This window comes from Pteropus vampyrus, unplaced genomic scaffold (assembly GCF_000151845.1).
Source record: "Pteropus vampyrus isolate Shadow unplaced genomic scaffold, Pvam_2.0 Scaffold120, whole genome shotgun sequence".
Taxonomy (NCBI): Eukaryota; Metazoa; Chordata; class Mammalia; order Chiroptera; family Pteropodidae; genus Pteropus; species Pteropus vampyrus.
The window spans coordinates 4,484,834-4,500,211 of record NW_011888901.1 but is presented as its reverse complement, the minus strand read 5'-3'; the positions used below and the strand labels follow the sequence as shown (position 1 = coordinate 4,500,211).

General features: G+C 32.6%; 1 protein-coding gene across 8 annotated transcripts in view; it reads right to left on the bottom strand.

Annotated features, from left to right (window-relative positions):
- Nucleotides 1–15,378, bottom strand: part of PTPN4 (protein tyrosine phosphatase, non-receptor type 4) — a 192,944-nt gene that overhangs the window by 92,370 nt on the left and 85,196 nt on the right. For all 8 annotated transcript variants that reach the window (XM_011366098.1, XM_023534124.1, XM_023534122.1 and 5 more), the window contains 4 exons: nucleotides 13,471–13,515; nucleotides 13,160–13,212; nucleotides 12,675–12,795; nucleotides 6,481–6,568 (listed from right to left, as the gene is read on the bottom strand). In XM_011366098.1, coding sequence (XP_011364400.1) covers nucleotides 6,481–6,568; nucleotides 12,675–12,795; nucleotides 13,160–13,212; nucleotides 13,471–13,515 — 307 coding nt within the window. The remainder of the gene's footprint in view (nucleotides 1–6,480; nucleotides 6,569–12,674; nucleotides 12,796–13,159; nucleotides 13,213–13,470; nucleotides 13,516–15,378) is intronic.

Here is a 15,378-nt window from a genome sequence, read left to right as displayed (position 1 = left end):
TACCAAGTTATTCTTCAACAATGTATTAGAATGTCTAGTTTCCATACTCTGACCAATAATGGACATTTTTTAATCCTTTGAATTATTGCTATTCTGATAAAATTGGTATCTCATTACTGTTTTCTCTGTTACGTTGTAGAGTATTAGGGAAAACAAGCAATTTTTCATTATAGTGGTCATTTGTATTTCTCATGTTAAATGCTCATCTGTTTTTCCCTATATTTCTAATTACCTGTTTTTAAAAATTATTTTTTGTGGGACCTCTTTATAAAATATGATTATTAAAGTATTTTCTGTAATACATGTTGAAATTGTTTTCTTTTACGTTTTAGCTTTATGTTTTTCCCTATAACGTTAATTAAATTTCTTTTTAATGTTTGTACATTTTTAATGTAGTTAGTTAGGCATAACAGACATTCACTAATGATTTTTTTAAAAATATTTCTGTATACCTTACATAGGCCTAAGAGTGTATATGAACTCGAACAAAATATTCAGTGAAAATGAACACATGTAGTGGATCTATTGATACTTTCATAAATATGCCTGATATCAAAAAGAAATAGAAAACAAGCTATATCTAGATAAGGATAAGTGAAAGCAGAATTATGGAAAATCATTGCGTGATCTGAATTCTCTTGAGTGACACAGATGAAGTCATATATAAAGCTCCATTCTGACAGATGAGATTATTTTCTCTGTTTTGAGGCATTACATTTAAAAATTTTTTGATTATTCTAACCAATCTTTCAAAAACTCTTCAAATACATGCAGGTTAAAATAAGGTTTTAGAAGAAGCTATAAATTGGTTCTTAAATACAGAAATAAATATCATATGGTTAAATTACTAAATTTCTGGGTTTCATTTTTCTCATCGTGTGTAAAGTGGAGATGATAATACTCTTATCTCACAGAGGTGTTGTAAAGATTAAATGAGATTAACATACATAAAATCCTAAGAAAGGTGTGAGGCACTTAGTAAATGCTATATCTATCTTTCTAGTTATTATTCTCTGAGTCTTGTATAGTAAAATCTCTCTAAAATCACTGTCCTCACAGTCTTCTTTGAATACTCTCTCATCACCCTTTGGCCATCCTTACAGCTCTCAAACTGCTCTTATAAGGTCACCAATAATGTCCGCGTTTCTAATCCAGTTCTCATCTGATATAGTTGATCACGCCTGATTCACTTGGCTTCAAAGACACATAAATGTCTGACAAAAAGGCTTTCTTTCTATATAAATGGCTACTTCTTCCTGGTCTCTTTTCTTGGTTCTTCTCCATCTCTCTAACTTCTAAATTTTGAAGTATTTCAGCTCTGAAATCCTCTACCCTTCAATATCTATTAGATATGTTACTTCAGTGCTCTCAATACTCTCTATAAGCTTACAATTCCCGAACATGTATCTCTAGTCCAGATCCCTCCTCTGAACTCCAGTTCCATATATTGAATTGCCTACCTTTCTTCATTTGGATTTGTAGAAATCTTCTAAAATTTACAAGTCCCAAAACGAATTCCTGATTCACCCTCCCAAACCTGCTTCTCTCTAGTCTTTTCCAAGATAGCGACTTACTCCATCTTCCTAACTGTTAAGGCCAAAAACTTTGGAATCACTCCTAAGTCCCTTTTCTCTAACCTCATAGCCAATATCTCAGTAAATGCTGTTACTTCCATATGCAAAATATATATAGGATATGATTACTTTTCACCACCCAACAGCTACAACCACCACGATCTCACTTGAATCACTGGAACAGTCTCTTGGCTTGTCTCCTCCTTTAGTGCTTTCCAGAACACTCTCAAAACAGCAGTCATTATTATCTTTTAAAAATGTAAACCACACCATGACTTCTCTCTCCTCAAACATTCTATAATGGCCTTGCTTATAATTAAAAGCCGAAATCTTTTAAATGTCTTTTAAAGCCCTGGTCCGCCCTGACCTCATCAATACTCTCCTCTCCTAGCTCACAATGTATTGGCCAAACTGTTCTCTTTGCTGTTCCTTGAATTGCTAAGGACACTAGATCATAGCTGTTCATTGCCATTTCCTCTCCTTAGAATGTTCTCCTCCCAGATATCTGCCTGACTCCTTCAAGTCTATCTACTCAGTGAGGCCTTTCCTATTGTGATATCCCATTTTTGGTTGTCTCAATCCCCTTTCTCAGCTTAATTTTTCTCCATAGCATCTATCACTATTTGATATATTACCTATTTAATTAACTGCAAGAAAACTGCATATAATGTACATGTAGTAAAATGCACAAATCTTAAAGGCACAATTAAAAATTTTACATGCATGCACATACATACGTATATACACTTCTGTGTAACCAAAAATAGACATATACATTTTCAAAATTCCACAAGGCTCCCTCATGAGTCTCTCTGACAATAACATCCCTTCGAAGCTGACTGCTATTCTGACTTTTATTAGTATAGACTAGTATTTTGCCTGTTATTAAACTTTACTTCCATGGAATCACACACTATTTACTCTAATGTGCTCTATTATTTGTTTGTAGTGTCTTGCCCACCAGAATGCAAGCTTCGTAAGAGTTTGGGTTTTATCTACTTTACTCATTACTATATCCACAGTGTCTATAAACAGGATTTAGGACATAGAAGGTACTCAATAAATATTCACTGAATAAATAATCAAAATAGCATCAATAAATATTCCTGTTCTCGAAACTTTGAAGGGCAAAAGTTTACAGTAGAATTATCTTTGTCATTATTATAAATAAGGAAATAGGATATTCACAATTAAGCCTAAAACTTGGGTAGATTTGTTTTAAGGTTAATTTAGAGCATCCCATACCTAACTAAAAACCTAAAGCCAAGTCTTCTCTCATTACATTTACATTTTAAAAACTAGAAATCAGTTTCTTAGGTAAACACATAATTTACATTATACTAACCTTCTTATAAAACAGAGATTGAACCTGAGGATCTCTGGCACAGATATATTATAGCTCTATTACGTTTTCTTATTTTATTCTCAAAGTTTAACATATATTGATGGATTTTCTAGTATAGATGATAGGTGTTTAATGAGCCCTCGAACCAGACACTTTAATTAGGCCAGCAACTACTCCTGATAGTGCTTTTTTCCATTTTAAGAGGTCAGGAATTCTTTACAAAAATTTAAATTTAGTTCACACATGCTCTTTGATATTAATATGTTCAAATTGTTACATATTTTCAAGATCACTTTGGTATCCATTATATCAGAAACAACCCTAACCACAAATTTAGGAGTAACTAATTGTTATTGTTTCTAGGTAAGTGAGAAAGCACAGAGAGTGTTGGGTAGAAATGATAGTGTTTGTACCTATGGCTTATTCAAAAGTATATTTCTTAATTTCCAAACATTTGGAAAATTTTTAAAGCCATTTTTTTGTCATTGTATTTGCTTAACTACACGGTGTTCAGAAATTATATTGTTTGAAAACAATGGATACTCTGAAGTTGTTAGAGACAGTTATTCTACTATATTTTTCAAATCTTTATCTTGCTGCTTTTTAGACTGTTCTATCAGTGACTGAATAAAAGATATTAAAGATATTAGAGTGTGAGAAGATATTTGCAAATCACATATCCAAAAAAAAGTGTATCTAGAATAAAGAGGTCTCAAAACACAAGAGTAAAAAATGAAACAACCAAATTAAATAATGGGCAATACACTTGCACAGACACATTCATCAAAGGAAATATGATGCTCAACATCAATTAGTCACTAGGGAGATACAAAGTAAAATCATGATGAGATAAAACACACTCATCAGAAAAGCTTAAAAAGAAACAATACAAAATGAACAGTAACATATACTAAACACGATGTGAAACAACTAGAACTTGCAAATACTGCCAATGGGGATATTTTTAAATGGTTCAGTCACTCTAGAAAAAGGTTTGGCGATGTCATATAAAGGTAATATACACTTGCTATATGACCCAGCAATGCTACCCTGTGGTTTTTACCCTACAGAATCAAAACTTAAATTCACACAAAAACCTGTCAATAAATGTTTGTAGGAAGTCTATTAAAAAACAAAAAACAAAAAATGCTGGTAATAATCCAGATGTCCTTCAATGGGTGACTGGATAAACAAATGTGGTATATCTATACAATAAAATACTATTTAGCAAGTAACCATCTTTATTTTCTCAAATATGTTCTCTTGTGATTTCAGGTCTTCACTCATGTTGATGGCTCTGTAGTGAAAACCACTCTCTATGCTATTCTTATTCATTCTTCCGGCTTCAGTAAATTACTGTATCTAAGAAGGCTTTTCTACATTCTGCTCCCAGGTTGGATTACATATTCCTGCCACATGATCTCATAGCATTCTCTACTTTCCCCTTCATATCCTCATAGATTTAATTGTTAATACATGTTCCATTTTTTCTCCCCTGCTATCCTGTGAGCTCCATGAGGGCAGGGATAGCTGGTGTTTTGTTCAAAAAGCAATCCTTAGTGCCAATACTGTGCAAAGCACATAACAGAGCCACTACAATGAATGCACTAAGATTTATTTGTATTTTTCAGTTTGCTAAAAGTAACTTGGTTCTACTCTTATTTTTTCAACCTATATTCTAAAGGCAGAGAAAAAAACATCTTATCTTGCTTTTAAAAATAAAATGTTATCTCAAACACACTTTTTGCTTGTGATATGCAATTAAAACTTAAGTATTCTCTTTATGTATTCTTTCTCCTCCACTTTTTGTCCTTTGTGTTCATAATAATGCAAATATTCTTTCACATTCATGAACATTTGCACATTTTCTTATGCGCTCTGTAGCCACAAACAACAGAAACACCTTTCCTGGCTTTTTTCTTGTCTGTACAAAGTATGTTTCTGAATAACTTTGACCATTTAAAATTTAAAGTACTTTAACCTGGTATTCTACATTTATGACTTTTTAAGAAAGAGTTCTACAAACTTATATTTAAACAAAATCTTACCTTAATCAAATCAATAAATAACAAAATTATGCATGAAAATAGCCATGTCACTTAAATTGAAAAAGGAAAGTAGTTTCAACACTCTTTATATTTCACTGACAGCAGTGAAATTTAGCAGATAATCTAAATTACCTTTAGAAAACTGCTAAGAACTAAAATGACTGAATTTAGTGGTCTTTTAATAATCATAGTTTAGTTCACATATTTAAAGTTCCACTGGTTTTAAACTTTATTATAATAAAAAACAAAATTCAGCTGCACAAATACTGACTATGATATTACATTTTAGGGAATCATATTCAAAGGCAATAGCCCCTGAAAGAGAGGGAGGGTGAAGGGGCACATTTTAAAGAAAACGAAAAGTTAAAGAGAGTCTTACCTACACATTTTAAATGGCATCAAACAGATTTCCAAATGGCATCAAACAGATTTCCAAGTCACACTCAGAATTATCAGATAGAGTTATATGAGGAAAGCAAGTCAATCAGTTTTTTAAAGAAGAGATTGACATAAGCTTTGTGAAATTTAAGGGCTAGCATTCTTTTTCTAGAACATGGCCAGGTGAGGCCCTAAATAATAAAGCCATTTCATGGAGTAGAACTTTGAGTTTTTAAAACACAAAACACTGTTTGTCTGTGTAAGTCTGTAAATTAAAATAAATTCAAAATAACTAACTACCTAAGGAAAACTGAATCTCCCTTTCAGGCTGCTATCCTAAGGTACAGCAATTTGTCCCAAGAGAATATAAAACCTATCACTAACTCAACTGATGACTACCTTAACTGTGCTTTTCGCTGGTTATAGAGGATAGCTATACCCCAGGTACTTCTAAAGAAATATCGCCTCTTGATAAAGAAAGCATGAGAAGGAATCTAGGTGAAGAGACACACAAACGAAAGACAGCCACTCAAAAATACTCTTATGACAGAAGGATAACAGTCTTTTGGAAACAGCCAAGTTTGACACAATGAAAAATAAGTTACAGAGTGTTGTAAAGAAGCCAGTGATTACAAATTCCATCTTAATAAAGGGATTTAGGGAAAGGGGCAGCCAAAATATTAATATGCTTCATTTTGTGCCTTATAAACAGAAATTTTTAATGTCACTAAATGATTAAAATAAAGTAAGTGAAGTAATACAGGACTCAGTGAGGTAAAAGCAACTTTTTTAACAATTATCAAAAAAAGTTAAAAATACAAAAAAACTACTTTTCCTATTACTCAATCTTTATTTTGTAAAATAATAATTCTAAAGGTACTGTCTCTTAAGATCTGCAAAAATTATCTTTATAACATAAAACACTACCTTGAAGAAAAATAACATAACAAATCTACTTCAACCATTTTCATCAGGTATTGATTGTAAAAATACTATATTCAGAGGAAATTTTCAGTGCGATTATGCAGAACTCACTAGTTATTACATTTGTTTTCTAACATTATCAAGGCATTAAAAATTTTTTGATATTGAGAAATGGAGCCTAACTTAACAATATAAAAGTTTCTCCACTTACCCTTGCATAGTGGAATTCAACTCCATAGAGTTCTAAGGTACGTGCTGTGTTCAGGTAATTAAATTCTGCTTCTGCAGGAGATAAGCCTCTGTAAAGACATCATTAGGTTAAAAATTAAGTCAATCATAAATATGGCCAAATTTGAAAAAAAGCTAATTATCTGGAAAAATTTCAGCATTCTAATTAAATCTTTTACAAAACTCCATGCATGACTATTCCTCTTAGTTCTGTACAGTAATAGCTAACTTATCTGAAGGGTACATTTTCAGTAACACAAATTATTACTTTGTAAAATATTGTCCAGAAATATAAGAATGCACAAAGTTTTAAAAGTTCCTACTTGTTCTTATGGCTGTTACAAAGTCACTTACTCTTAGACATAACTTAAAAGAAGTGTTTTTCAAAACTTGGTCTATATATCATATCTGCATTTAAATCACACATAGTGCTTCTGAAACATGTAGATTCTAAGACAACCTCAGAGCAGTGCTTCTCAGAGAACAGTGAACAGACAGGTGTTGATTTATAACAAATACAGAAATCGAGTGTTGTGAGTCTTTTATAGAACTTTGGCAGAGTAATTTTATATCTGTTGAATCTAACAATAATAAAAGGGCTTATAATTTTTTATATGTTTATTTCTCCATTTTATTTTTCTAGTGATTAATTCTTATAATATTTTTAGAAGTATAGCTTTATATAATATTTTTAGAAGTATAATATTTTAGAAGTATAGTTCCTTGACAGACTAGGGGAAAACTGATCTTTCATCACAGATAGTTTCAGAAGTACTGTTCTATAGATAGTCTGATATAGAATGAATGGGGTCCAAACTGTTTATATTTAAAAATACCCCAGGTGATTCTTATAAGCATAAGTTTTAGAACTATAGCTTTAAATTCGAAGCCTTTAAAAAGTGATTTATTACTATATTATACACTGTTCTAACAACCTTAGTTATCTGATATTATCAGACTATAGCAGAGCAAAAGCAGCAAATTACAAAAGCAAAGATATAAACTTTTCATTCCCTAATGATATTAGAAAAGGGAGCTAAGAGCTTGCCAATGCATGATGATAAAAATGGGATTCCTCAAAAAACAGAGATATATTTCAGTTTACTATAAAATTCAATTAAGTTAAATACTCTACCTTACCCTCGCCCCCAGTTAAACTAGATGATTCTATTTTTTCTATTTAAAGATCTGAGAAATCATTTCTTTAAACCAAACATATATAACCAATATCTTGTCAAAAGTACAATCTTTTTAATTACAGAAGGGACTTTATTATTGGTAAATATTTAAAAAATCAGGCTTATCTTCAAACCTTTGATTCACATATGCTAGACATAGAACTTTTATTATAAATGGCATTTACTGTCAGACCAAAAGAGCCCCCCTTACCACATTAGTCCAGTCCATTAAAATTCTCTTTCATTAGTTTTATTTTAGATTAGAGGTCAGCAAATTTTTACTGGAAATAGTTGGATATTAAACACTTTAAGTTTTCAGGCCATATGGCTTCTGTCACAACTACTCAACTCTGCTGTTCTGTGAAAGCAACCATAGGCAACATATAGATGAAATGAGGTAATCTGTGTTTCAATAAGTGTTAATTTATGGATGCAGAAACCAAAATTTCTAAAATTTCACATGCCACAAAATGTTATTTTTTTTTATTTTTTTTCAATCATTTAAAATGTACAAACTACTTCTGGTGCAAGATGGCAGAACAGGTAAATGCTGTGCTCGCCACCTCTCACGACCACATCAAAATTACAACTAAACTACAGAACGACTATCATTGAGAACCACCTGCGATCTAGCAGAACAGAGGTTCTATAACTAAGGATATACAGAAGAAGTCATGTTGAGTCTCACCGGAGAGGCAGAGACTTGAAAAAGCTGGTCCCATACCCACCTGAAGCAGTTAAAAATAGGGAGGGCTATCCTGGCTGCAGAGGTCCTGCCTGAGGAACAAGGGGTCCCAGCCCAATGAGGCTTCTCAGCCCAGAGTTCCAGTGCCAAGATGTCCCCATAACTTCTAGCTGTGATAACTGGCAGAGATTGTGGCTGAATGAGACAGAGAGCAGCTGGAGTCCCAGATTTTCCTCTTATAAAGAGCCCATGCATGGACTTACTCACTGACTAACTTGCCCTGAACTTCAGCTCTGGGGCAGCAGCTTGAAAGGTACCAGGGACATATGGGGAGGAAATAAATTATCTGCCTTCAAGGTTGGGGCCTGAGGGGCAGCCTTCTCTCAGACAGAATGATAGCAGAAGCCAATGTTCCTCTGTTGAACTCTCTCCCTACACAGCCTACACGCATAGGCAAAGCCATATCTGAGGGTCCAACCTGGTTAGCACTGTTAGCTCTGTCCTGATGAATCCCTAAGACTCAGCCTCACCCAACTTGTGAGCACACCCAAGTCTCTTCCAGTGGCTTTTCCATACAAATTGCCTGTCTTGGCTCATGCTGTGGACTTTCTTAAATCTCTAAAAGGTTAAACAAAACCCAAACAAACAGCATCTGGCTTCAGAATGCCTGTATCTCTTGCTAAGCAGCCCCAAGCCCGGCACTGATGGCAGCTGAATTCAGTTCATAGCTTAGCCTCTCCCAGGCACCTCCAAGCCCCATGTAAGTGGCAACTATCTAAAGATCATTTTGTCATTCATACCAGGTGGCCCCAGGCAGGGCACAGGCAGTGGCTGACCTTAGCGTGCAACAGAGCCCCTCTCAAGAAGCCCCTCTCAACACATCTGGTGGCCAGCTTCAAACCACATCAGAGCACCTCCAACTACCTCCACAAATGACACAGCCAAAGAGTGGACTCAGTAGGCACCAGAACCCGTAGGGTAAGCTTCTGCATAGCAGCTGTTCCACCATAGTGACAACCAGTCTTCACAACCAATCAGCCTGAAGGTCAATCCCTCTCACTGATGTGCCAACAGCAATCAAGACTCAACAACAGGAGGGCACACACAAACCACACAAGGGACACACCTGGAGCACCCTGCTCAGGTGACCAGGAAGATTGCGCCATGAAGCCCCACAGCACACCTACTACATAAGACCACTCTACCAAGACCAGGAGATATAGCAGCCTTACCTAATATGTAGAAACAAATACAAGGAGGCAGCCAAAATGAGGAGACAAAGAAACATATCGCAAATGAAAGAACTAAAGAAACAAACTCGAGAACAAAACTCCAGAAAAAGAACTAAACAAAATGGAGACAAGCAAGCAATCAGATTCAGAGTTCCAAACACTGTTTATAAGGATGCTTGATGATTTCGATGAGAACTCCAACAAGACAGGAAACATTCAAAAAAAAAAAAGGTAGAAAACATTCAAAAAAAAGCCAGTCAGAAATGAAGACTATAACTAAAATAAAGAATACATCAGAGAGAATCAATTGTAGATTAGATGAAGCAGAGCATCAAAGCAGCAATTTGGAAGATAAGGTAGCAGAAAACAATAAATCATGACAGCAATAAAAGTATTTTAAAAAATGAGGATAGTTTAATGGGCCTCTGGGACAACATCAAGTGTATCAACATTTACATCACAGGGACACCAGAAAGAGAAGACAGAGAGCAAGAAATTGAAATCTATTTCAAGAAATAATGACAGAAAATATCCCTAGCTTGATGAAGGAAAATAGATACACAAGTAAAGGAAGTGCAGAGTCTCAAAAAGATGAACCCGAAAAGGCCAACACCAAGACACATCATAATGACAGAGAGAGTATCTTAAATGCAGCAAGAGAAAAGCAGTAAGTTACCTACAAGGGAGCTCCCATAAGACTGTCAGCTGATTTCTTAACAGAAACTTTGCAGGCCAGAAGGACTGGCACGAAATATTCAAAGTGATGAAAAGCAAGGACCTACAACCAAGAATACCTAGGAAGGCTATCAATTAAAATCGAAGAGGAGATAAAGAGCTTCCCAGGAAAAAACAAAACAAAACATAAAACACAAAACAAAACCTAAAGGAGTTCATCAATAGCAAATCAATATTACACGAAGAAGTGTTAAAAGAAGATCAAAAATATAAATAATAAAATGGCAATAACTACTTATATATCAACAATTACTTTAACTGTAAATAGACTAAATACGCCAATCAAAAGACACAGGGTGGCTGAATGGATAAGACAAGACAAGACCCATACATATGCTGTCTACAAGAGACCCGCTTGAGATCAAAAGACACACACAAACTGAAAGTAAAAGTATGAAAAAGATATGTCATGAAAATGGAAACAAAAACCAACCAAACAAAAAAGCTTGGGTAGCAATACTTACACCAGACAAAATAGACTTTAGGAAGAAACCTGTGTCCACCAATAGATGGATAAAGAAGTGGTAAATATATACAATGGAATATTACTCAGCTTAAAAAAGAATGAAATCTTGCCATCTGCAAAGACATGGATGGACCTAGAGGGTATTATGCTAAGTGAAATAAGTTAGATAAAGAAAAATACCATATGATTTCACTTAAATGTAGCATCTGAAAAATAAATGAACAAACAAAACTGAAACAAACTCGTAAATACAGACAGCATTTTGACGGTTGCCAGAGGTGGATTGGGGGATGGTGAAAAAGGAGAAGGGATTAAGGAGTACAAATTATACACAATGCAATAAATATACATATATGTATTTACAAATATATATATATATATATGCCTTACTGCTAAATTGTACACATGAAACTTACTGGATTTTGTTAACCAATGTCACCATAATAAAATAAATAAATAAAAATAAAAATAAAAATAAAAGAAGAAGTACAAATTGGTAGTTACAAAATAGTCATGGGAATATAAAGTATAGCGTAGGGAATACAGTCAATAATATTATAATAACTATGTATGGTGTCAGAATCATTAGGGTGACCATTTCATAAGGTATACAAATGTCTAAGCACTATGTTGTATACCTGAAACTTATATAACATTGTATGTCAACTGTAATTGAAAAATAAAACATTATTTTAAAAAATAAATAAAATACACAAATCATTCTTAGCCCATAGGCCATACAAAAATAGGTAGTGGGCTGTAGTTTGCCAACCTCTTTCAGATACATGGGCCATTACCAAATGAAAGTAAGTTTCCTTAATAATAAGAGTTAATATTTCTTCAGTGCTTAGCATGTTCTAGGCACTGTTCTGAAAACTTTATATATATATATAAAGTACAATTAAGTGAGTTTATACAGATAAACTCCTTATAACCCCAGAGGTAGATACTTTTATTATCATCTTTTTACATATAAGGAAACAGAGAAGAACAGACATGGAACGATTTGGCCAAGGTTATAAGACAGTACGTAACCTTACCAGAATTTCAATCCAGGAGGTCTGGCTCTGGAGTTCAGACTCTTAGCCAAAATGCAACACTGCCTTAGTTCCTCTGTGAGTATTCTTAATTATATGTTAAAGCAAAACTAAACTCTGGACTCTATTCAAAATAACAGACTTCTTCTTAAAAAAAAAATTATGTCACAGAAATTTGAACTCATAAAATATCAAAGCTGAATATTGTTATGCTATTTTTAAAGGACTAATCTTTATTAATTTAGTATTACATAAAGCTCCTCTTCTCCCCCTGGCTCATTATCAAACAAAAATAATTCCTTTCATATAGTTAAAACCCGAAAGAATTGCTAAGTAGATTGTGAACATACTATTAATATTCTAAAATTTCTAGCAACTTTATATAATAAAAACTTTATATAGTTAAAAAAACTTAAAAAAAAAAAAACCAAAATTTTATGTATATATTCCTGGCAACTTTATATAATAAAAGGAAAACTGTGTGTGTGTGTGTGTGTGTGTGTGTGTGTGTGTACAGATTACATATATAAGAATTTATATAATAAAAACTATAATAAAAATTGGCAACTTTATATAACAGCAAGTAAATTTCTATTTACATATAGCTTTATGGTCCTTAATAGAAATGAAAAACAAATATATGAAATAAGTAATGATTTTTTTTTAGTACAGATCATCTACATTTCTTTATATTAATCATGCTATTTTACATAATAGTAACTGTTTACATTAAGTAATTGTTACATTAAGTAACAATCACATTAGAAATAATTTAAAACATTTCTCTAGAAAAGGTGTCATTAAGAAGTTTACTAAATAGGCAGAAAAGTAAATAAATCCTTACATATGTTGCTGATGTAATTTTGCAATTTCTTTTTCAAAATCTTGAGGTTGATTAGGAATGAAAGAATAATCTGAGAGGTAGCCTGGCAAGTTTTCTGACTGATTGTAGTCTCCAAGTTCAGCTAATAAATGAAGAAAAATATTCACATTTTAATAAACACTTTTTTTTTTCCAATTTCTATGGTCAAAATAGCAATGTCATAAATTCTATTATATTTCTGAAAGTAAATTATTTATGTATCTGTTACCATTTAAGCAAGTTATCACAATATATTTAACATTCTTCTAGGTTTCAAACAACTTCAGAATTTTTTCTTTTAGGAATCAAAGTAATTGCTAACTAATTGGATGTTTCATTACACTTCCTCTATAGTCACATTCTTTTGTATAGTGACATATGTCTAAAGAACTCATTAAAAGCAATGTATTATCAACACAGACCATATAATTACATGCCATTTGATTCAAATATGGGCTGATACTTACACTGAACAGCAAATGAAGCCAAAAGGGCAGCAGTATTATAAGGACAGGACAATCTGTTAAAACAAAAGGAAAATAAATTATACAAGGTTAAACACAATAATTTCAAAAGCACTATAATTTATGTTATACTATCCACACTTGAAATTTCCATGTGACTTATACTTTATTAAGTAATGAACTTATTTGACAAAAGGAATTCATGCTATATGTAACCATTTTTCAATAGATAATGTTTGCAATGATCATGAATTACTTCAATACAGAGTTAAGAGTATTTTTCGACCCATTACTAAAAATATAAAATAGCCCACCTTCCAGTAAGAATGTCTTGTTTAATTTGCAAAAAATACTGGTACCTTAAAAAAAAAAAAGATAGTTAGCATTTACTTGAATTATAACATTTACAGTTTAAAAACTATATGCTTACATTAACTAAAAAAATTAAAATACTTAAGTATTTGTTTCTTTACCATACATGTTAGCACATGAAAACATATTTTAAAATAAGCTTTCATAAATTCAAGAATCCAAGTCTTTAAATTTCTTTGATAAAATTCTGTACTGTAAATATTTTATTTCCACTAAATAAAAACAAACATTTTGTTTTTAAGAGTTACATGACTGAGGGCAAAATTTAAGGAGAAATACTCTAAAGATTGGCATATGCAGAAGGCAGAACTGGAAAGCACAGCAAACTTGAGTCACACACACAGGAAAGCTGAAAGTAGCAAAGGACTAGAGACCAGTTGAAGAAAATCATTCTTTCTGCTGAGATAGAAAGCCAGCTAGCTGCAAGGATAGGTCCCTGTGTTGTTTATCTTATCATTAGGAAGCAAGAAGCTGCTAACTGTAAAAAAGCACTTTTCCTCTTCAACTAAGAAAGCTCTCTTTGATCAGGAAAAAAAAGTTCCTTTTCTCATTATTCCTCTACTATTAGAATTGCCAAGTACCCAATTTCCTTTAAAACTAACAAGAATATTAGCATCCTATCACAAGAATGCTGGGGTTGCTTACAAGATGGCATTGTCCTTCCATCCCTGCTAGTGGGTAAAGTCACTTTCTCATAGATGTATCAATGCTTGAGCAAAGCCACCTGTGCTGTGTAATGTTGGCAGAAGACCAAATTTTGTGGCTTTAAAGGTTTAAACAGAGAATTTACAGATTTTTATTTCACCTTGCTAAAAAAAGTATACATATTCTAAGCATCAAAAATCATTTAAAATTTTAGTTGTTTGGTTGATTAAAGTCATTAAAGAGCTCCATGACAATTCAAATTACCAAAGAATGTAATTAACATCTTCAGAGAATGAGATATTCATTAGAAAATTAAAAAACAAAAAACAAAAAACTGATACAAATATCCTGGCTTCATATATTAATGAAGTACATAATTTCTCTGGGAGGCTTAATACATAATATTACTAATATTATTTACTTTATCAATCCAAAACAACATATTTCTACCCAGCCTATTTGGTTTCGTAATTAAAAGTTCCTGGTGGGAAACAATCTTATAGTTAAGATTGACAGATCATGTATATCATTGATAAAATATGTAAATCCTACATAAATAATATCTATGCTTGTTAAATTTTATTTACATACCAATCACTAAGGATTGATAGAGTGGAAACCATAATAAGCCAAACCTAAGCTTATTAGTTATAAGCTAACTAAACCTGTGATCTTTGGGAAATTACTTAAAATTTGGCTGAGCCTTAGTTTCTACATTTGTTTAAAAAAAAAAAAAAAAGAAAGTAGTATCACTTGCCTAGTATATGTATCCCAGGGGATTTAAATAGAAAGATAAAGCCTAATTTTTAAAAATGAGACCTTTAAAATAGATTAGTAATGACTGAGGTAAATATAGAAATGATCTATTTAAGCTGCAAAAATAATATAACTTTTCTAATCCAGGCAATAACTAATACCATGATCTAAATACCATTGTGTACTGTGTACACCTAGGCACTCAAAAAGGTATGAAAGTAATGTCATTTGTATTCTCTTGACTCCTGAGAAAGCTTCAGTTCTAATGATGCCAGCATCTGCTAATACTAAATGATATTTAATCTAATGGAAGCACTATACATCTATTCTTTTTTACCATTAACATAAAATAGAATCTCAAGGTAAGGAGATGCAGTCGATTTCCTGTTTTGTGGGATTTAAACTAGTCCTTAAAATTAAGCAATTGTGGCTAAGGGTGTCTTATTACC